We start from the raw sequence: 23496 nt of genomic DNA, 5'->3' as shown, positions 1-23496 counted from the left end.
ACTTAAAGGGAACCGAATCAAACAAAAAATGTTTCACTTACCTGGGGCTTCTACCAGACCCCTGCAGCCTCCAGGTGCCCGCAAAGTCACTCACCGATCCTCCAGTCCCCCGCTACAACTTGGTTTCATTCTTGCCAACTGGCCAGTCCTTGGCTACTGCACCTGCTTGGACCTCGCTGTGCGCACCCATGATCACGCTCCCGCTGAGAGGAGCATCCCGCACGAAATGAGAAAATCTTGTTCTTCGCAGGACGCTGTGCGGCGGGAGCGTGATTGAGGACGCTAGCTGCCAAGGCCGCGCAGGCGCAGTGGCCATCCACGTGGCTAAATCGCCAAGAATGAAACTTAGTGGCAGCAGGGGGACTGGAGACTCGATCTGTGACAGTGTGGGCACAGGGTGGTTGCAGGGGGCAGGGAGAAGACCCAGGTAAGTGAAACTTTTTTTTTTTTATTATTTAATTGAATTTAGGTTCCCTTTAAAGAGAAATTTGTTTTTTTTTTCTTTTTACAAAACAAAGGAAAATAGTGTGTTATGAGAAGAAGAGATAAGCAAAAGTGAGAAAACAATTTTTCTTACCCTGTCAACGTCATGTATAAAAAGTGCTTCGGGGCTTGTTCACACTACAAGATTTTTAAGTGCTAGTGATTTTGAAAAGCTCTTGCTAATGCAATGGTATGGGGGATTTTGACAAAATCACAAAGCACTTAAGGTGCGTACACACATGCGACTATAGTCGTTTGTAACGATCGTTCCCCGATCTTTACCAACGACGATCGTTACAAAAAAAGAACCACCGACTATTAAGGCAAACGACGAACGAGCCAAATCGCTACAAAAGAAAGTTCTGTCTCGGCGGATTTTAACCAACGACGATCGTTTGCAAAAGTAGTACATCGTTGGAAACGATCGTTCATACTAGGCTTGACATGCGCATTTCACTATTTCTCCATGAAACTTCTCATTTTTATGCGCAGGCGCAATAGTTGCTTTCTGTGATGTAACGTTCGTTCTAACGATCAGATCGTTACACACATTTTAAAACTACCTTTACTTAGGTCGTTCTTTCATCAATTAAAAGTTTGTTCGTCGTTCTTAACGAACGATCGTTGTCGCATGTGTGTACGTAGCATCAGAAAAGCTCTTGTAGTGTAAACAAGCCCTCATGTAGAATGGGAGGAATCATGTTTAATACTGGCATGCAAAGATAGAGGGTTTTCTTTTATTCCATTAGTTGAATACACACCACTTTTTTTCTTATATAGATCCCCAAATCTACCCAGATTGCTTAGGGCCCTGTGTCACACTAACAAAATCATGCTATTTTGCAGCAATTCTGGTTCAAGAAGCGATTCTCGTTCCCTAAATGAGATTTGCAAACATAATCACGGCAAGATTTTGCCACGATTTTCAGTATGAAACAGACTGCTTTTCACACGGTTATTTTCTGCTATTTTTCTACTCTCCACTAGATTGTTGTGCCTGATCCTCCTATGTCTACAGTATTACATTATGCTACTGATATTAAAGGCTCAATTATCTCTGCACTCATAACTCCTACACACTCCTCGGTAGGGAGGGGACCCCCCAAATTACCTGCTGATTAGGGTATATCGAAGCTATCTTGTGAACCAGGGAGCTGGAAGGGGTGCAATTTTGCATGAGTCCTGAGATATCGAGTCTTTAATATCAGCATATGCAAATCAGGCATGGGCTGCATGTGATGTCATTACCCACAAGGCTGTGCATCAGTAGGACAGATTTTAATTAGGCCTATAGAGTGGGAGGGGTTTCACCTTTTCAGTTGGATTTCCATTGGCTGCAGGACTTTTTCCCCTCTGAGAACTGGGTTTTCTCAAACAAACCTGCCATCAGCTTCACACTGGTTCATTTCCACCTTACAGTTTCTCTTTAAAGGGATACTGTAGGGGGTCGGGGGAAAATGAGTTGAACTTACCCAGGGCTTCTAATGGCCCCCCGCAGACATCCTGTACCCACGGAGCCACTCACCGATGCTCCGGCCCCGCCTCCGGTTCACTTCTGGAATTTCAGACTTTAATGTCTGAAAACCACTGCGCCTGCGCAGCTGCATCCTCGCTCCCGCTGATGTCACCAGGAGAGTATTGCACAAGCCCAGTATGGTCTTTGGTCTGCGCAGTACACTCCTGGTGCCATCAGCGGGAGCGAGGAGGACATGGCAATGTAGACGCAGTGGTTTTCTGGCTTTAAAGTCAGATATTCCAGAAGTGAACTAGAGGCGGGGCCGGAGCATCGGTGAGTGGCTGCGCGGGCACAGGATGTCTGTGGGGGGCCATTAGAAGCCCTGGGTAACTTCAACTCATTTTCCCCCGACCCCCTACAGTATCCCTTTAAGTGCATGATTTAGACAACTAAGTGTCAATTTAAATGCCATAACAAGCCTCCATTATTGTGGGGAGAAGCAGCAAGTTGGAGCAGCAGAGAAGTAATACTGTTGCCCAGAGCAACTGGTCTGCTTTTAACATGCCCGAATTGACACATGACATGAGACAAACATGGGTACATATAATACCAAAGCCTACTTCCCTGTGTATAGTTTTTGTTTTTTTGTTTTTTTTAAATTGCAAGGGTTAGCAAACCTAGTGATGTACAGGTCCTTCTCAATAAATTAGCATATTGTGATAAAGTTCATTATTTTCTGTCATGTACTGAGAAACATTAGACTTTCATATATTTTAGATTCATTACATACAACTGAAGTAGTTCAAGCCTTTTATTGTTTTTCTTATTGATGATTTTGGCATACAGCTCATGAAAACCCAAAATTCCTATCTCATAAAATTAGCATATTTCATCCGACCAATAAAAGAGAAGTGTTTTTAAAACAAAAAAAGTCAACCTTCAAATAATTATGTTCAGTTATGCACTCAATACTTGGTCGGGAATCCTTTTACAGAAATGACTGCTTCAATGCGGCGTGGCATAGATGCAATCAGCCTGTGGCACTGCTCAGGTGTTATGGAGGTCCAGGATGCTTCAATAGCGGCCTTAAGCTCATCCAGAGTGTTGGGTCTTGCCTCTCTCAACTTTCTCTTCACAATATCCCACAGATTCTCTATGGGGTTCAGGTCAGGAGAGTTGGCAGGACAATTGAGCACAGTAATACCATGGTCAGTAAACCATTTACCAGTGGTTTTGGCACTGTGAGTAGGTGTCAGGTCGTGTTGAAAAATGAAATCATCTCCATAAAGCTTTTCAGCAGATGGAAGCATGAAGTGCTTCAAAATCTCCTGATAGCTAGCTGCATTGACCTGGCACCTTGATTTCCGAATGACATGTAAAAGTTGCTTTCATTCAAAAAGAAGTACTTTGGACCACTGAGCAACAGTCCAGTGCTGCTTCTCTGAATGCGGCACCTGTAGCCCATTTCCTGCACACGCCTGTACACTGTGGCTATAGATGTTTCTACTCCAGAGTCAGTCCAGTGCTTCTGCAGGTCCTCCAAGGTCTGGAATCGGTCCTTCTCGACAATTTTCCTCAGGGTCCGGTCACCTCTTCTCATTGTGCAGCGTTTTCTGCCACACTTCTTCCTTACCACAGACTTCCCACTGAGGTGCCTTGATACAACACTCTGGGAACAGCCTATTCGTTCAGAAATGTCTTTGTGTATTACCCTCTTGCTTGAGGGAGTCAATGATGGCCTTCTGGACAGCAGTCAGGTCGGCAGTCTTACCCATGATTGCGGTTTTGAGTAATGAAGCAGGCTGGGAGTTTTTAAAAGCCTCAGGAATTTTTGCAGGTGTTTAGAGTTAATTAGTTGATTCAGATGATTAGGTTAATAGCTTGTTTAGAGAACCTTTGCATGATATGCTAATTTTTTGAGATATGAATTTTGGGTTTTCATGAACTGTATGCCAAAATCATCAATATTAAAACAATAAAAGGCTTGAACTACCACTTCCACTTCAGTTGTGTGTAATGAATCTAAAATATATTAAAGTCTAATGTTTATTAGTACATTACAGAAAATAATGAACTTTATCACAATATGCAAATTTTTTGAGAAGGACCTGTATATATGCAAATGAGCTAATGAAATGCAGGACAGCACCTCTCCTGAAAACTAAACAGACACCAAAACAAAAAAAATCTTGAAACCGGGAAAGGTGATGAAAACCTCAAAAGCTAACAATTATTGTATGTTTGGAGCTGAAATATGGTTTACATTTTATGCCACACTGACTTGGCTGCAGTCCACACTTCTATAGTATACACCAGGGCCCATATGTGATTAACTTTTACTCCTGCGTTTTCTCCTAGGAGATAATTTTTCATCTTCTTATTAAAATAATGTTTCAGCACTGAAAAAGTACCAAAAAGTAGGTGAGATGGTATGATCAAAATGAGGCCTGAAACCCACTAGAGCGATTTTTTGAGCGTTTAGGGAGCACTTTCAATTGCTAGCAATTTCCCTGAACGCTCTGCCAATGTAAATGGATGGGATAAATTCCACTAGAGCGATTGCGATTAAGGCAATCGCAGGACATGCAGCATTTTGGGAGCGCTTCCATTCTAATTAATTGTATAGGAGCAGGGAAATCACCTGCAAACCGCTATCACAAATCACTAGCGATTGAGATAGTTTTGCGCTTTCTAGTGGGTTCCAGGCCTAATTTAATATTTTCTGGCGGTTTAAAAGGCATTTTATTGATAAGTTTTAAAATATCACTTAGGAGAAAACGTAGGAGGAAAAAGTGAATTGCATCAGGCCCCATATGCAATTCACTTTTTCTTCTTAGTTTTCTCCTTGGTGATATTTTTACACCTTGTTATAAAATGCCTTTTAAACCACCAGCAAGCAAGAAAATAAAATTACTTTGATAGTACTTTTTCACCAATTTTAGGGGTACTTTTTTTCCAATTGTAAAATGCTTAAACGTGATTTAAAAGAGAATATGAAAAAGATCTCCTAGGAGATAACTCAGGAGATAAAGTTAATTGCATATGGCCCCAGGAGAGTTGTAAATACAGTTCCTCCATATGATTATCTTTTGTTTATCTGTACTTATGGATTGTCCCTCCTCACTTTATGCAGAGTTGGACTAAAGCTGCATGCATACTTGGGATAAATGTTCACCTTGAATAATCAGTGCACAGAGATGCTGATTGGCTCTCTACCAAGCATCCCATTTTAGGCCTCCTTTCCACGAACTGTTGAGCTGTGTGCTCAGCAAGCAGTTACCAGGCAGAAGTAAGCAGTTATCATGCAGCAACAAGAAGTTACCAGGCAGCAGTGAGCAGTTGAGAGTTTGAGAGGCATTTCACTGCCTATCAACAGTTCGTGGAAAGGAGGCCTAAATCTATGAAGAGAGAAGGGAGGATAATGGTCTGGCTGCTGCTTTATGGGTGAGAAATGGAGATGTTCAGATTTTCATCTGAAGCCATCATGAATGACTCATTCAGGCAATGTACTGTGTGTGCGTAGCTGTACCATAAGGAAATGTGTTTGCCACAAACAGTTGATTGGCAGTGAAATGCCTCTCAAACTTTTAGGCCCCGTTCACATCTGAGCGTTTTGCTGGCTAAACACTCAAGCGCTAGAGCTTTTTAAAGCGCTAGTGTCATAATACCCTATGGCCCACTTCTCACTTGGGCTATTTGCGTTAATCGCCGGCGATTAACGCAAATTGCCAAACGCAAATTTGTATCCTGCACTATTTTACTATTTTCAGGTGATTTCCCGGCGATCGCGTTTAGTGCTATAGAAGCGCTAAACGTGATCGCGAAAAAAAATCTATAAGTGTGAATGGAGATTTTTTTTCACGTTAATAGTCAGAGCAAAACGCTAGCAAAAGCATTTGCGTTTTGCAAATGTGAATGTGCCCTAACAACTGCTTGCTGCCTGAAAACTGCTCACTGCTGCTTGGTAACTGCTTGCTGAGCACACAGCTCAACTGACTTGTTCACACAGAGCGTTTGTGCATTTTTGTTTAGCGCAGGGATTTTAGAAATCACCCTTAAAGCACTTGTGCAATGATTCCTTATGAGTGTTCATGTATGAGCGGTTTGATTACGCTCTGCTTCCAAAAGCGCTGCCTGTACCATTTTCTGAACGCTTTGGCTCAATGGAAGGTTTAGGAAAATTGCTCAATGTAAGGTACTGAAAAAGCGCTTTGTATAGCGATTTCCTTCTTTCTTACATTTCCTACATTAATGAGGACTGAAAGAAAATTGCATTCACGGGATTTCACTACAGTTTGTTTCTGAAATATATATTTATATAATCACACATATACTGTATATGACCTGTGCATCTAAAATGGGCTCTATTCTCAATCCCACATCTGGTCGTGGATTTTTTTTTTTACCACAAAATTACGCTCAGCAGTACTTTACGCATTTTTCCAAATTTGCAAAAAAATGTTCTGTATAGGAGTATATTGCGTAAAAAAGTGCGGAAACATGCATAAACATGCGGGGAAAAAAGTCAAAAAATGTTTTAAAGTCCTGCAAACACAGCGGCTCTAGACTCCATTTAACTCAATGGAAAGTGAAATATTTAATCAGATTCTTGTAGGTGCTATAAAATCAGTAGTTAGGGCAGAAACAATGCACCCCTTTTTCATTTACGGTAGTTTTTTGTGGAAAATAATTTATTGACTTTTGCAGACATTTTTCCGCATTATTTGCAAACTTTTTCCGCATCTGGAAAACTTTGTGAATGTCAAGATGGTCTTATTTCAGTTTGGGATTTACTGCAATTGGATTACTGCATGTGTGGCATAAGGAAGGCATATGTTGACACATACTTCTAGGTTATTTGATAACGTAATGAAAACACCAGTGATGTGCATTAGCCATCGGTGATCTATTAAGTAATGCATCAATCACCAGCTTCACAAAAACCTGTGATGAGAGAAACACAGAGGCTGCCATTGCCAGGTGTTAGGCCTCTTTTCCATAGACCGTTGATAGGCAGTAAAACGCCTCTCAAACTCTTACAACTGCTCACTGCTGCCTGGTAACTACCTGTTGCTGCCTGGTAAGTGCTTGCCAAGCACACAGCTCAACAAGTCCATGGAACAGAAGCCTCAGGCCTCTGTTCCACGGGCAGTTAAACGGTGTGCTCAGCAAGCAGGTACCAGGCAGCTTTGAGCAGTTACCAGAAAGCAGTTGTGAGAGTTTGAGAGGCATTCCAGCTGTCCGTGGAAAAGCGGCCTCAGTTGCCCATTTGTCATGTTGATGTTAGATTTCACTACAGTGGTCTTCATTTCCTAACATTCTGAAGGTTGCATATTGCAGATCCTGCATACCTGCCAGAATTTAATACCTGCATATATTGTTTGCTAATTGGTGGGGACAATTTGCAATGTTTACCTGGACATAGACAGTCTACTTAAATCTTTTACAATTAGGCCTGATGCCTTTTAAAGCCTCTTTCACACCAAGACATTGCGTTTTATGGGACGTTAAGGTCACATAACGTGCCCCTAACGCAACGCATGGTGGTGTTGAAGTTGGACGTCAGATTGAGCCGCGTTATGCAGCTCTTGGTGCGCTGTTTTCGTTCTATCTATACTGATAGAACAGCCGTTTAGGATAGTGGTGGGAAGTCCGGATCTTTTCAAGGATTCAGATGATTTGAATCGGATCATTGAAAAGATCTGGATCTTTGAACCGAATCATTTGAATCATTTTACTAGGGAAGCAGACTGGGGGTGAAATGACTAGCAGGACAGGACTTTCCCTGCACTGTACATTCTGTATGTTCTTGTTTCTTCCAGACAGACATCCACTGTGAACCAAATCGTTCATTGTGATGATCCAGATGATTCAACTCACAAAAAAGATCCGGATCAAATTAACGATTCATTCATGATCCGGACAACACTACGAGTCCAGGTTACGTCACCACAGTGCAGTGAATATTAATTAACCATGTGGCTAGTCACTGAGCATGTGCAAGCAGTCTAACGCAGCTAAAGCCCAGTGTGCTGCACTTTCATTCAACGTGTAGCTTTACAATGTGATGCAACGTGGGCACTGTGCACAACACATTGATTTTTCATTACTGTGAATTGGGCTGCATTACAGACTGCTGTAACGTGGGACTTTAACGTCCCACTGTGAAAGCAGCCTAAAGCAGACCTGAACTCAGAACTATCTCTGTTCTAAAAGATAAGCAACAGCATAATAACCTTTAAACAAAAACATTTCTTTGTTACAGCTGATACAAATCCTGCAATAAATCTGCAGTTTGTCTACTTCCTGCTTCCATGGAAGCAGACGTATTGTTAGCATCCTCTCTCTTACCAAATACCTTTTTGCCGTGGCAGGAGCAGACACAGCTGAGGGATCAAATTACAACTTGTATTTAGTCACAGATGAGAAGGAATTTGACAGGCTAAACTCTCTAAATACATACAGGGTGGATTTCTCAGTTTTCCTTCTGTCCTGTGTAAGAATTCAGGTCCACTTTAAGCAACCACCAAGCAATACAATACTCCGAATAATTGTATTGCTTGTTGGGGGCTTAAAATGCATTTTATTGAGAAGGTGAAAATATCACCTAGGAGAAAAAGTAGGGAAAAAAAAAAAGAAAATTGGGTCAGGCCCTAAGCAGCAGTTCTAGATTATTTGTAGCAATACTTGCTGGGATCCTGCATGGCAAACATTTGACTTCATCATTGACTGGTGATTTTGATGCTTTCTTTTTTTTAACTCCAATATATTCCATCAGAAAAAAACTCCACTTATTACAGTTATCCTTTACATCTTCCCTTCTCATTAACTCCTTCCTGATGCCTAACCTTTCCTTTAGAATTAACCCCTTCCTGATGCCTAACTTTCCAACTCCTAACTACTAAAGCCAACCCTCCCTTACCATATTTATTTGCACCAAACCAATGCTAATCTTTCTTTGTTAAATTCTTCAGCATCTAATCCTTTTTTATTTCACCAAAACTTTTTCTTTAGCACCAAATTCCCAATCCTTCTTCTCGCCCAAGACAAGGTTGTAGTTGAGCAGCAGTACCCAGTCCTTTGGAGGAAAAAATCAACCTGCTTCACTTATATATCTCACAAGAGAACTTACACTAATAAATAACAGCTGACAATTCTTAATAAACCTAGGACCATTTGCAGGATCACTTCTGTTCTCTGGTGACTCTTCAGCTCAGGAGTATATAAGTTATGGTAGCCTGAGACTTGAAGCTTTAGTTTGCAGATGGTTGGCTACCATGGACTTACCACCTCCCTATCATATGCCGAGCAGCCTATAGACACTGCAGTGCAATGTTTGCTGAAACAGGGCCCAGCTCCTATTTCAGCCAACACACTTGGGCTGGAATTGTGTAGATCAGAGTTAAATGGATTTTCTTCCATCGCCAACAGGCAAGATACCATAGTTACATGACACTCCCCTGATGCGCAACTGAAAATTATCCCTCCAGGCAGATTGTGGAGGGTTTTTTTTGACCAAGAGAGCTATTTTATTCTGATGACAAAAGAGCTTTCTTGCAGGAGACTGCCAGCCTAAATTTCTGTTTTCAGCTGACCATAGTATAACTGTGGGTACCGTATGTAAGACCCTTTGACTTACTGATCTGTAGCAACCATGCACATTGGGAAACCCAAAGGTAGTCTTCAGCCCTGTTCATATTCAGAACCGCAAATTACTATTGATTTGCAATCTTCTAGCAATTGCAATTTTGCATTGCTGTGTTCCGTGATTTTTCAGTGTTTGCAATTCACTAGTGAATTAGAACTAAGCCGCAATTGCAGGGAAAAGGCTACATGCAGCAAGTTTGTGATTGTCGGAAATCACAAATGTGCCGCAATCCCCGCGGTGTGAGTAATAGGATGACTCGTACTGCAGTGTTTGCTGATCGCTGGCAATGAGCAAACCGCGAAACGCAGGCTGAAAGCACCTGGGTGTGAATGAGGCCTTCATGCATAGTGGTTTAAGGGGAATTATTCAAAAAGCATCATTGTTAGTTAAGGTTCTTGATTTGTCAAAAACACAGCATTTCAATCTTTATTTAAACCAGGTAAATAAACACAATTGGTATGGGTTACTTTGCTACTTTTCTATAAGACAACTGCTCATATGCTCAAATCTATTTTCTTGAATGAAGTTTGAGTACACTCTTGAAGAAAAATAAAGCAGTATTGTTTCATTGCTCCTCTCTTGGCTCTGGTATGAGAGTATTTCCTCAATAAATACACTTCCACAAACCACCTTTCCAAAGTTCCTTGCACTAGAGGGTTTCAGGCCTTTGGCAAGAATCTAGAATGTGTATGGCAGCCTCAATGCTTTGATGATAAATCCGGAGTTCTGGATTATCTCGGGCGAGCACAGATAAACTGAGCCCATTGTTCTAACTTGACACACAAAACCTTCACTGTCCTGTGTACAATATGTAACATCTGTCGTATGGTGGCCATACATGGTACAATTTTTTCATACAATCTTACCATTTCTATGTAGTATAAAGGTAAATTAAGTGAATATACTGAAAGGATAATTTGTGCAGTTCCCTTATATTACATAGAAATGGTAAGATTGTATGAAAAAAATTGTACCATGTATGGCCACCATCAAAGTAAACCTGAAATGGGCTTACTAACAGATTTGATACTTACCCAGGGCTTCCCCCAGCCCCATGATGCGTCCCTCGCCGTCCTCCAGAGGGCCTCCGGTCGGCCGCAATCAGCCCCGGTAACTGGCTCAGCCATGCCATTCGGGCTCTTCTGTGCATGCGCCGAGGTGCTGCACATGCGCAGAAGAGCCGACTGGCATGACTGAGCGAATTACCGGGGCTGATTGCGGTTGAACTGAGGCACTTGGGACGACGGCAAGGGACACATTGGTGATCATGGGGCAGGAGGAAGCCCCGGGTAAGTATCAAATCTTTTAGTAAGCCCATCTCAGGCTTACTTTAAGATCCTGCAATCAGCCAGAGACTTGCAAATCGCTGCCATGCTTCAACATACTTCCCTCTATAGGCCACATTATGTAGAAGAACTTGATCATCTCTAGTGCAGTGTATATCCTCCTATAAGTTAGAAATATTTTTTTTCTTCCTTAAAGCGGAATATAACCCTGCATTTCAACTTTGCTCTAAAACATTATTTACAGCATATTATATGCAAAAAGCATTTTTTTTTTACTAGACCAGCATTGGAAGGGTTAAACACAGAGGTTTTAAGTTCCGTGGAGACGTTCAGATAGTTACATTCTATTTAGTTAGATGTATCTATTGATAAACAGTTACACACTCTTTGGCTGTCCTCCAAGCTCCTTCTCAGTGAGAGAGATGAGTCACAATAAACACTTAAAAGATACATATTTGTAAACAAAAAGTATCTAACTGAAGTTCGGATGCGTCTGCAGAAATCTCTAGCCCTGTGTAACCCTTCCAATGCTGGTCTAGTAAAAAAAAAAAAATGCTGGTTGCATATAATATACTGTAAATAATGTTTTAGAGCAAAGTTGAAATGCAGGGTTATATTCCGCTTTAATTCATCATATTTTTCCATGGCTTTTACTTCTAGCTTTGTGAGGCCAAATGCTTTGTTTGGAGGTTTGACTTTTTTTTTATACATTGACAAGTACAATTACCTACATACTAGTGTGCTAAGAAGATACATTACTTCATTAAAGTGTACAGCTGCAAATATTCCATTCTAGGAAAATTAATGGGTTTCCTCAAAAATTTGATACAGGGAAAAATGCATTTGAAAACAACTAGTGAGAATAAACCCAGAAGTACAATAGTTATCAGATGGGGCACTATGAAACTATGTTTGTCTTCATCCTTTGGGTTCATTTACTGGATGTATTCTTATTTATTGATCCACCCTCCCAAATTTATTTTTTGCCAGAGATGGTGAACCAGTTACTTTATGTTGGTGTTTAAATATTTTAATTCATGTATTGATTTTCATTTGTACAAAAACTTGGAGACGTTTTGCCAACTCAAAAGCATGTTGCAGATTCATACAGCTGTATAATTGTTATGGAAAGATGCTTCTGGGTGGATCCTCCACCCACTTGTTTTCCAATGTCCAGTACTTTTTCTACAGTCAAGAAAAAGTATGAGAACCCCTCTTAGGGCTGGTTAATACTTAGGCGCTTCTCAGCACTTTTCTGATCAGCAGCGACATGACATGATCCATTCCCACATCCTTCTCTAGATGACATCCCAGGACCCTCTGAAAGTTTGTGGCCTTGCTACCATATGTGGACGAGTGTGGCTGCACTGCCAAGGGGCATAACGGCTCACACCTGTGCAGTAGCTTGGCGCTGTTGATGCTCGGTGGAAAAAGCAAAGCCAGAGGGTTCAGTCGACAAGCCCTTGTCAAGGAGGTTTTGGGGACCAACTGTTTGACCAGCGAGGTTGAGGAGGACTGGGGAAGCCTCTGGTTTTATTTAGGGGCTTACCTCTACTTTGGTAAGTATCTATGTGGGGCACCTTTTTCTGTACAGGAGTAAAACATAATTTACAGGACATGTCCACTCAAATGAATTATCAGAAAAACCTTTTCATTCCAAAGTTAGTAATATGCTGCTGAATCCTGCCTGCTACTTAAATCAATATTTGCAACAGTAGGGTGATCCAGTTGTTTAACAACAAAATATCATATTCAGTTTCATTGCTTACACACCTGGGCTAATATGTAATTCACTTTTTCATTTAAGTTTTGTCTGAGGCCTGGAACCCACTAGGAGCACTCTTCTGAGCGCTTTGTGATTTGAAAAGCTCTTGCTATTGTAATGCTATGGGTGTGATCACACTGGAGCGATGCAATTTTATAAAAATCCCCATTGCAATAGCAAATGCTTTTTCAAATCACTAGCACTTAGAAAAGGCTGCTAGTGGGTTTGAGCCCTTAGGTGATATTTTCCCAACCTATAAATAAAATGCCTTTTACACCACCATCAAGCAAACAAATCTGCAAAATAATTTTGACAGTACTTTTTCATCTACTTTTTGATTCTTTTTCCATTGCAAAGTGCTAAAAAGTTCATTTAAATTAACCACTTAATGACAAGCTGACTTCTAAAAACGTCTTAATAAGTCAGACAGTGCTGCTGCCGCTATGCGCATGCACGCTCCCGCGCGTAAGTAGTGAAAAATTATCCCCAAGGAGAAAACTCAAGAGAAATAGTGAATTGCATACGGCCCCTGATGTCTGATGTATAACAAAAAGTTTATAACTGAAGCAGTTTAAAGTAATCCTTTTTTTGCCTAGTAATGCATCATAGTTGTCAGATAACTTTTGTTTATATGCCATAGCTAAAAAAGGAACAAACAACCTACTATTCAATTTCAGCTGATTCCATCAGATGAGTGCATAAAAGTAGTATCTTATGTGCTCTCCATGGTGCTGATTGGGTATTTTTTCTACATAATCAGCAACATACATTTACTGTAAGTAACAGAAATCAACATCCACCTGTTAGGAAGGAAGGTACGCACGTCACTATCTGACAATGAGAGCATTATGTGACTAGGTTTGCACCTTTACACTCACAATATCACCAGTACTCAGCAAATGTCAGCATCAGGGTAAACATACTCAATAAAAAGGGTATGTCTCTCTAAGCAGCAGTGCCAATTGCTGGTGGGGCATCAGGCTCTTGTGAGCCTGATTCAATCATTGGTAGCATTAAAAGGCTAACAATTGTTTGTCACATACAAGCTGCTATTCACATGATTCAGTCACCAAAACAGTGCCAGGTGAAGTTCCCATTCCTGCAAACAAACATTTTTTTATTAAGATATAAAAAAAAACCAGCATGCCCTCCTCCCCCGCATATCCCTTTAAACAAGCAGTTTTAAACCCTTGTACCTTTTGTCATTGAGTAGCTATGCTTCCTGAATATTACTAGCCCACATGTCCATATCGTCAGACTGCAGGGGTGGGGGAATGAATTTTTCTGATTTCTCCCCCTCTCCTTCCAACTGCCAAGCAAACAATATCTCCCTCTGTGCATAGAACGCTCAGTAACGAACATTCCATACGGTTCACCTGGCAGAACTAAAGATGTCAGCGCCTGCGATAAATCTCAGAATGTAAATCAGGAAGAGGAAAGACTCTACAATGTGGCTAGATAATCTATACATTTATTATTGTAAAAAAAATGCAATTTTATTCATTATGTTATTTTCACTACAGTTCCCCTTTAAAATGGACTGGTAACGGCAAAATATACTACAGTAGAACTCCTCTATAGTAAACTCCAAGGGATCAGGAAAAGGAGTTACCGGTAAATATATTAGTGTACTATATCACAATTGGTTATACACTGTATATTGATACGGACCCATTTGCTGGGACCTGAGGACAGAGTTTACTATATCCAAAGGTTTACTACTTCACAGTTCACTATAACAAGTTTCTACTGTATTTACTTTTGAGGCCCTTATTCTGGATCAACCAAAATGTTTTCCTTCTAGGTCTTGGGCTAACATTTTTAATGTAGTGATGTGCTCCATAGGTGTGTATGTTCTCTGCCTCTGCATGCATAGTATACATATTACAGATGAAAACATACACACATTTTACTTGGAAGTCAAGCTGAGATATTTGTGCCTAGGCAAAATGCTAAATGTAAAGCTCTACATTAAGAAATTTACATTTCTTAGTAAAATAGCTTAATTTGTATACTCTGCGATATGAAATCAATTTACATATGCAGTCGTCAAATTTAGGTGATTGGTACGCTTTAATTCCTGGCTTCCTTGGGTGTAGTGGGGGATTTTTAGGCTGTTAATGGATTTTAAAATGGGATAAAACTAACCAAACATTTATAAAAAAAAAAAAAAAAGTGTTTCCCTACTTTTTGTTACCCATACAGTTATCATATTTGCTTTTGTGAATAATATTGTCTGTCTACAAATTCCCAAAGTACAGTTTATCTGCACTGAAAGCTGCCATTGCATTTTACTGCATAGCTGCTATATATATATATAACGTATCCACTTCTCAGGTCTCTCTGGTTCTACAATGTGTGCAGTTCAGTGTCAGCACGCTGCTGGCTGGATACTAATTGTAGCAAACAAAGGAATGTAAATAAAAGAGAATATCACCTTTTCGAATGCGGTCAGAACTTAAGGAACTTTTCCACTGAAGAACAAAGTGCTGTTTAACTGTTCGAATGCTGTTCTACTACAAATGTATTTTGTGGTAGTAGATTTTATGCTGTAAATCTTTTAGAACAAAGAAGAAATGCAGAGTTTCAACGCACTTTAATGTATTGCATCGGTGTCACCAGTTTAAACAGGTGACATCTGCTTTAGCAAGTGACCCTACATTGTTATTTACGCCCACCAATGGCTCTATGTCCAGGCTATGCATGAAAGAAAGGGATTAGAAGGATTACTCATGATTGTTCCCCCGATAGTCTATATGTGGCTTATTAATGTTGCACATGAATTTGCAAGAATAAAACCCTTTTACTGGCAGATACCCAAGGACAAAATGCCACTTGACTGAATTAATGCTGCCCTCTTATCACTTTAGTTATCTGAGATTATTTGCTGCTCATATGGCACTGCTCAGCCTCCACCACAGTTAATTGTATGTGTTCCGGATTTTAATTGGCTTCTTTAATATTGCCGGAGGAAGAAAACGCTCTCCTTTGCCTCATGGTAGCCTCTTAGCCCAGTGCGGTAATAGCTGCAATTAAGAGTGCCTAAATCCTGCTCTAATCTTGTGCCAGAACATAGGGCGAAATGTGCCTACCTCACCAACTGTTTACATGAAATGTTATTCATCCTTTACTGCAGAGCTTTGAAAAAAATAGATGGCTGGAAATGAAAACAAACAACTGTGCGGATTCAAATAAAATGTGTAATCTGGCCCCTATGTATAGGATTAGTGCAGAACAAACTGCTAAAGGAATATAAAACTGAAAAAAGAAAAAATGAGATAAATCCATTAGCTAAAAAGCAACAAACAATGGTTACACATTACATATCCGATGAAGGGAACAGAACACCCCACAGGAGACCCACTGCAGTACCAATTTATGTTTTACACGTCATCTTTATCAGCCTCTCTTGGCACTAAAGACAACGATAAGAGAAAAGGGATGGGTGGCAGAGTATGGCATGTAATGGATACAAATTGATAACATGTACGTAAATGATGGTACATGTACAATAATGTATATGGACCTGGTAACATCAATAATTGCATATGAATATTAACGTATCTGAAGGTGACAGCGTAACCATACATGAATATACAAAAGGTTTATGTGCAATATTGCAAGTCTGTAGCGTCCAGGGCTGAGTGAATACAAAGAAGCCAAAATGATGCAACACATGACGGTAAAAACCGTGGTGCTAAAAAAGTAAACAGTGCCAAACACACACTGAAATAAACATAAGTAAAGCGAGAACTGGGTGCCGTGCTTGTCCACCAAAACTTATGCCCGATGAGCATCACGGTATAAATACCACTTCATCAGAGGACTCCGGTAACTCATGCTACCCTGTTGCCAATACGAAGTAAGCTCTGCTCTGGTAACAACACAATTCTGTAGCAAACTCATTCGGAGTAAATGAACTTGGTGCATGATGGGACACTTTTGGATGTCCTGGCGCTTTCTTTACTGCAACAAAATCACCTTGAAGTTCTTGATGATCCAAAATACCGTGAAAATGGGTTTTTAGTGATTACTATAGGTTAATTTTTAGTTCTAATAAAGTTATTTTCAAGTCAATATTATGCATCTTACTGTTCAGCACAGTAATATAAAAATGACTTGAGACAAAAACTGAAGCTGCAAATTTTACTACTCAATTTCAATTGCTTTCTCTGGTGCATTTTACCGGGTGGAACATACAAGGATATCAAAAACCAGGACAACTTTTTTTTCCATTTAACTTGATAACGCAAACTGGATGCATATATGCATCAAGTTTGAGCTGCAGTAGATCAATCTAGATGCTCATATGCATCCAGTGTTGTTGTGGCGGGTGCACATGCTCCCGCCGCTCTTTCACAGCAGGATTAATACGCTGGCGATTGGTGAAGAGGAACGTGTGTTCCCCGAGCCAAAGTGCCTAAGAATGAATGGACATGACTTGAATCATAAGCCATGTCCATTCTAAAAGCGTAAAATACAAAATATTGTTAAGCAAATGAACACTTCCTGGTAACTTCCAGGACAGTGTATAGCACCATCTAGTGGCCAAAAGTAAAAAAATATATATAAATTTAATACACACACAAACGTAGCTCATGTGTTCACATTATGTGAGAAACCCCCCCCCCCCTTCCCACACACACAAATTTTATACACAATGGTGCACGACATGAGCTTCTGTTCTGTTTACTCATTTGTTTTTTTTCCCATTATGTAACCCCTTCAATGCCAACGGTCTCTGGCCCCTTAAGGACCAGAGACCGCTGGCACCAAAAACACAGCATACCCACAATTCCCTGCACTGACTTGCTGCTACTGCCATTCACACCACAAACCAGGCACCTCAACCCACCCGCTCTGCCGTCTCTATGACAGCAGAGATCTGTGAGCCAGTCAGGAGCCGCTTTCATTGGCTCCTGACCCTTAAGCTGGCCACTAATGGTCCAATTTCTAGCGAAAAATCGTTCGAGCGATCAGAAATTCTGATCGGTCTGGTTGTAAATAATCTCCATTGGTGGACACAATCGATTATGAACGAGTGAAAAAAATGTCGCCCGAATGAATTTTCACCAAACGAAAATTTGGATTTTCTTGGTGGTCGTGATAGATAGGAAGCAAAGATTGGTTAGTTGATGGTGTAGTGAACGATTTTTCGTCCGATCAGAATTTCTGATCGCTCGAACGATTTTTTGCTTGAAATTGGACAGTTAGTGGCCACCTTTAGTTACATGTAGAGAAAAAACAGAGTGCCCACACATGTGGTTACCAAGGAACAGAAAGGGGTCAGGCACTTCTGCAACAATGCTGTGATGATGGGGGGGGGGGGGGGGAAAGGAACCAGCGCAGCCAAGCCGACCCGGCGGCCCACGATTGGGGTGGAGCCCATAAAAACCTCTGTGCCTTAAACATCGGACACGTTTGTAAGTGTGCATTTCTTTTAAAATTAAAGTGGTTTTACAATTTTACGCTATGGGAGCTCTGGTTATGTTTTTTTTAGGTGTATTGATACTGCAGCAGAGTGATCTTTGAGGAGGAAAATCCTGTAATGGCAGGGGGCGGCAAGATGACCCCATAAGCGCTGGAGACCCATCTAACAGAGGGTCATTTGTATGCGGTGAGTTCCCACTGCGTGGGGTGTGGTGGAGGTGATTTACCGCAAGGATTGGTCACTGCAACCTGGAGGTCATTTAGGAAGAACTCCACACTGCTTGTCTTGTAGGACTGTCTTGCATGAGAAAGAGAGACACTTGTTTTGCAGTATCTAAGTGCGCAGCTATTGGTTGAATATTGAGATTTATATTTATAGAGAGCAGCGCACCACCGGAGAAACCCCGTATTGTATTATCAGCGCAGTTTTTCAAATAATTGTGTAACTACAACTAAAGAGATCAGCAGGACTGCCAGGCAACTGGTATTGTTTAAAAGGAAATACATATGGCAGATACTATATGCCGCTCATTTCCGGTTCCCTTTAACTTAATTCCCTTCTTTGGTCAGAGGAGATTTTCATGGCAGAAGCAAAGATGATCTATGAGGAGCTAATGATTTGGATTTTATGCAAATGTATGCAGTTTGGCATTCGAGATAGTCAATGAGATGCAAATGATGTCAGCTTGCGTGCAAATTTAGTGAAAACTGTACGCAGCTTGCTCAATTGCCAGCTGTGTACAATCAGCATGAAATGTGCATGTTCAAATTATTTCCATCTCATTGACTTGGAACTGGCCCAATCAATATAATCAGGGTACTGCACTTGATTAAATCAATAAGAAGGCATCAAAAGGCATTGTAACTTGTATTTATCAAATCTTCAGCAGTTACACAACAGGTTTCGGGGTGACACCCTTCATCAGGTGTACACCCCGAAGCATGTTGTGTAACTGCTGATGATTTGATACACGCAAGTTAAAAAGCCTTTGGAGTGCCTTCTCCTTATTTATTGGACTGGTTGTGGAGTGGTAACCCACAGAAGGATAGAGCACCGGCAGCTCCGGCTGAACCAGGCCTGAGTATAGGTTGACCACGGCAATGATCTATGTGGATACTGCACTTGATTAGTCCAATTCCATGGTGCACTTGCGATTAGCCATGAGCAGCTCATCAGAATGGATTTTCAGCGGTGCATGAAACATTTTAGCAATCTGCTGTTAAAAAGCTGGGTTGGCATTATGGAATATATTTCTAATATAGTTTATCGCTGGCTTCATATACATATATACTGTATATAGTCCTGAGAGCCGAGGCAGGGCGTATCGCCCGAGTTCGATGCACCTATAGCAGAAATACTGTAGTCTGTGTCCTGCTTACAGGTAATTCAAATTACTGTACTTCTCCCACCAAGTTGCTACGACTCGGAGGGGGGGGAGAAGTAATTAGTGCTGCCCGGAATTTGTGCGGCAGCAGAGTGAGTCATCATTCAGCTCCCCAAATGATAGGCGCCCACAATGAATGGGAGCACCTGCAAACTGCGCCACACTTGGGTAACAAAATAACACAAAGAAACAAAAATGGAGTTGGAATTTTGGGTATATTTCAATTACAAGGAGTTCTGTAACTACTTACACAAAATACCTCCCCAAAAAGCCAGATAAATAAAGGCACCATTGTGAGAATAGCGACATATTATACATATTAAACTTTTCTACAAATTGCACTTGTTCCTTGCATCTTTGGCTGTTAAAGCAAATGTGAAGCGAATTTAAAAAAAAAAAAAAAAAATGACACTCACCTATGGACAGGGAAGGTTCTGGATCCTATAGAGCCTTCCCTGCCCTCTCTCAGTCCCTGAAAATTTGACCAGTGGTGACCAATTTGAGTCAGTGGTGGAGCGTTCCCTCTCCATAGGGGAGTATTTTTCTTCACTTCACATTTGCTTTAACATGAAACAGACAAACTAAAAGTAAGAAAACAAAACATTTTCTACAAAGTGTTTCATTTGTATAAAATACCCTGTAAATAGAGGATTTGGACAAACCGTACTTCACTACAGTGCAACACAGAGACCAGTGTCGCCGCTCCATACAGATCACTTCAGGAGCGCCCGATACAGGGACAGGGAATGCCTCGTTGCTCGCTCTTGTTCCAGACAAAATATCAAATCTCTGAGAATAATGCGACTTATTCTCGGAACAAATACAGTTTTGGGAATGCTGAAAAGAGATGATCCAGATCCCTGAAACTCCTAGAAGAAATAATATATAATGCTCTATAAATACGTCTCACAATTGCATAACCACAGCATTACTTGAAAAAAAGTAAAACCTGCAGCAGCGTCATCTCTGCTACTCCCACTTTCAAAGAGCAGGTCTTAAAGGATACCCAAAGTGACATGTGACATGATGAGATAGACATGTTTATGTACAGTGCCTAGCACACAAATGACTATGCTGTGTTCCTTTTTTTCCTCCTCTGCCTGAAAGAGTTAAATATCAGGTATGTAAGTGGCTGACTCAGTCATGACTCAGACAGGAAATGACTACAGTTTGACCCTCAATGATAAAAATTCCAACTATAAAACACTTCCCTAGCAGAAAATGGCTTCTGAGAGCAAGAAAGAGATAAAAAGGGGAATTTCTTATCAGGGAGGGTCACACTGTAGTCACTTCCTGTCTGGTTCAGGACTGAGTCAGCCACTTACATACCTGATATTTAACCCTTTCAGGCAGAAAAAGAAAAAACACAGCATAGTTATTTGTGTGTTAGGCACTGTACATACACATGTCTATCTCATGTCACATGTCACTTCGGGTATCCGTTAAAGGACAACTGTAACCTTGCAAAAAAAAAAGTTAGACACGTTTTAAAACGTCCATTTTGCATTAACTAGTTAATGTTGAAGCCTTTGGGTCTCCTTGGAAGGCCATGAAAGTACTCATAAGACAAGAGACTTCATACTGCGCATGCATGAGCACGGGCTTGCACATGCAATGTACTGATCCACAGATCTTCAGAAGTACTCAGTGATCCAAATACTTTGAAGGAAACCTAAAGACGCAGTCGGTGGGAGATTTGAACGGGGCCCAGCAGAGAAGCAAGGGCACAGAGGAACAGAGGGTTCTAAGAGATCCAAAGACTTCCCTCCTCTTAGGTTAGTAAATAAGTTTGACTCTTTATGACTTGCTAGAGTTACCAAACTATTTGTTGTATACAACAGCATGTTTCCAACTATCCTGATTCCACCTTTCAAAATGTATGGACAGTTTGCAGAATTATTTGTTCATCTGCTCCCCCACCCTCATCACCACTACTAATGAATGATTCTACCATTAGGAAGAAGCTGCGCAGCTTTTTCTCCACATCGGAGGAATATCAGGAAGAAATATGTGGCGTCCAGAGAGAACATCAGGGAAAGCTTAGGCAAAGATCATGACTTCTGGTGTTTTGGACATGCAAGGAAAACCTTCAGATTGGTAAGGTCCAGCAGACATACGAGGTAGGAACCTAAGACCGCATTCTACTACAGGAGCCTAATACTACCTATTAAACCATGGGAGTGTTATAAGGCCTAGGCATCTTACCCCTACTGTACACTATGAACGTTTCCTTGTCCTAGAGATCACTAAAGAAGGTGGTAAGACCATCTGTAGCACAACTCACAGTGAACGTTTTACGGTGTCTTTGACCACTAACAACCATTGTGAGTCATCCGCCAAGGAATAGCTAATTCATACCCCCCTATATACCCCAGTGACATACTAGATAGATGCAAACACACAACAGTAGATTCAATTTTGTACTGCAGTCATATGTAAACGAGGCTCTGGTGCCTTCTCATCTTTCAGTTCAGAACAAAATCGGGGGCTACTTTTAAAGCTTTTTATTAAAGGAAATGTATCCTTTAAATAATATCCAGGTGAGCAGGTTCTGGCAAGTGGTTGAAGGGTTTTTGAGTAGATATATGCGAAAGGATGTACATATTTCACCCCTTGAGGCCGTTTTTGGTATTGTAGAAAAAAGAGAAGAACAGACAACAGAGAGATGAGAGAAATTGGGAGTTTGGTGGCTCATAATTTTAGCCTAAAGATGGAAAGATAAAGAACCAATAGACCTGTCGGTTTGGTTTGCAAGGATGTGCTATTTTTGGGATGAGGTCAGTGAGGAGGGGACAGAGGCCCTCAAAGAGGAGAGCAATTTGGAAGGACTCAAAGACCTGTGGAAAGACCTATTATCTAGGGAGGAAGAATCAACAGGAACTTAAACAAAATCATTCAGATTTGGTTCAGATGTTATCACTCTAAATCCAGTGTACTTCGTATGATCAGGCTTGTATGTGAATGAAGCATGATTGGGAGTATGTGTGGGCCGATTGGGCAAGGAGGAATGGTGGATGGTAAGGGTGGTAGGGACATGAGTGTGTTATTTGAGTGAGATGGAATGGGAGTGGGGAGGGTGGTATTAGGAGTGCTATATTTATTATGAGTGCTATTTTTTCTATTGTTTATCCTTTTTCTTAATGAAGTATAATTTTGCTAATTGCAATGCAAAATAAGATGCAAACAGAGCCAGACACAAGGAGTGTCTCAAAGCCTGTAGTCAAGTCTGGCAAGGACGAGGTTGAGCTGAGCTTGTGAAAAAAAAAAATTATAATAAGGCCTAGGCAGTATATAAGGCCTACCACTACTGTACAGCAACAAACAATTGCTAACGCCCAGCTAGAGCAATGTCCCGCCTCTATCTGGCCAGCAGCCAATCAGGTGTACTGTCATACACCTGCATACATGAAAAAATGAAAAAATGGTAGCGCATCTAACCAAGATGCACCTGACATTGCATAGGGCTAACTAGCCTCTTAAAGACTTTCTGCCTCTTTGTGTCTGCCCTCTCCCATCCTGTGAGTAACTTTCATCGATTATCTACAGCATCTATGCTCAATAGACTATATTTTTCTACATATATTATACATTATATCTTCAAATTCCTAAACAAAGAACTGTGTTTTCAAATTCATGCTGTCCATCCATACATCTCTGTGTAAGGACAATTCAGTCTATACAGGCCCTTTGATCTCTGCAGGATACCAGCCACAGCTGACAAAGTTCACACCTTGACTCTAAATTTGACCTATCTCAGCAGGAGCCCTGAGCTGTCTCTTGTCCATCCTAATGTGTAAACATCAATATTCAGCAGAGAGACTTCTAGCTGTATACCAACCAAGAAATATCTATCCAATTGACAAATTCACAATAATTCTACTGAAGTCTGTTGGAATCTTCAGAAAGACAAAGAGAGGCTCGAGAGGACGTGGGAAAAGATATTCTTCACCGCAGAACCAAAATAACTGTGACAAAATCTACAGAGTACACCCAGCCAACAACCCTAATAGCTCCAGCACAATCCAGCAGAGATGACAGCCACA

The 23496-nt window shown here is 40.9% G+C and overlaps 1 protein-coding gene across 3 annotated transcripts in view; it reads right to left on the bottom strand.

The window, feature by feature from the left end:
• Positions 1-23496, bottom strand: part of TAF4B (TATA-box binding protein associated factor 4b) — a 192217-nt gene that overhangs the window by 50913 nt on the left and 117808 nt on the right. The window contains exon 15 of one of the 3 annotated variants that reach the window (XM_068237293.1): positions 20121-20322. The exons of 1 other annotated variant lie outside the window; for it this stretch is intronic. In XM_068237293.1, the coding sequence (XP_068093394.1) occupies positions 20167-20322 (156 nt within the window). In that variant the 3' untranslated portion in view covers positions 20121-20166. Of the gene's footprint in view, positions 1-19649; positions 20323-23496 lie in introns of those variants that run through there. One more of the 3 variants, XM_068237292.1, reaches the window with a different exon arrangement.

This window comes from Hyperolius riggenbachi, chromosome 5 (genome assembly GCF_040937935.1).
Source record: "Hyperolius riggenbachi isolate aHypRig1 chromosome 5, aHypRig1.pri, whole genome shotgun sequence".
NCBI lineage: Eukaryota > Metazoa > Chordata > Amphibia > Anura > Hyperoliidae > Hyperolius > Hyperolius riggenbachi.
The sequence above is the reverse complement of the archived record's forward strand: the minus strand, read 5'-3'. Positions and strand labels throughout refer to the sequence as shown.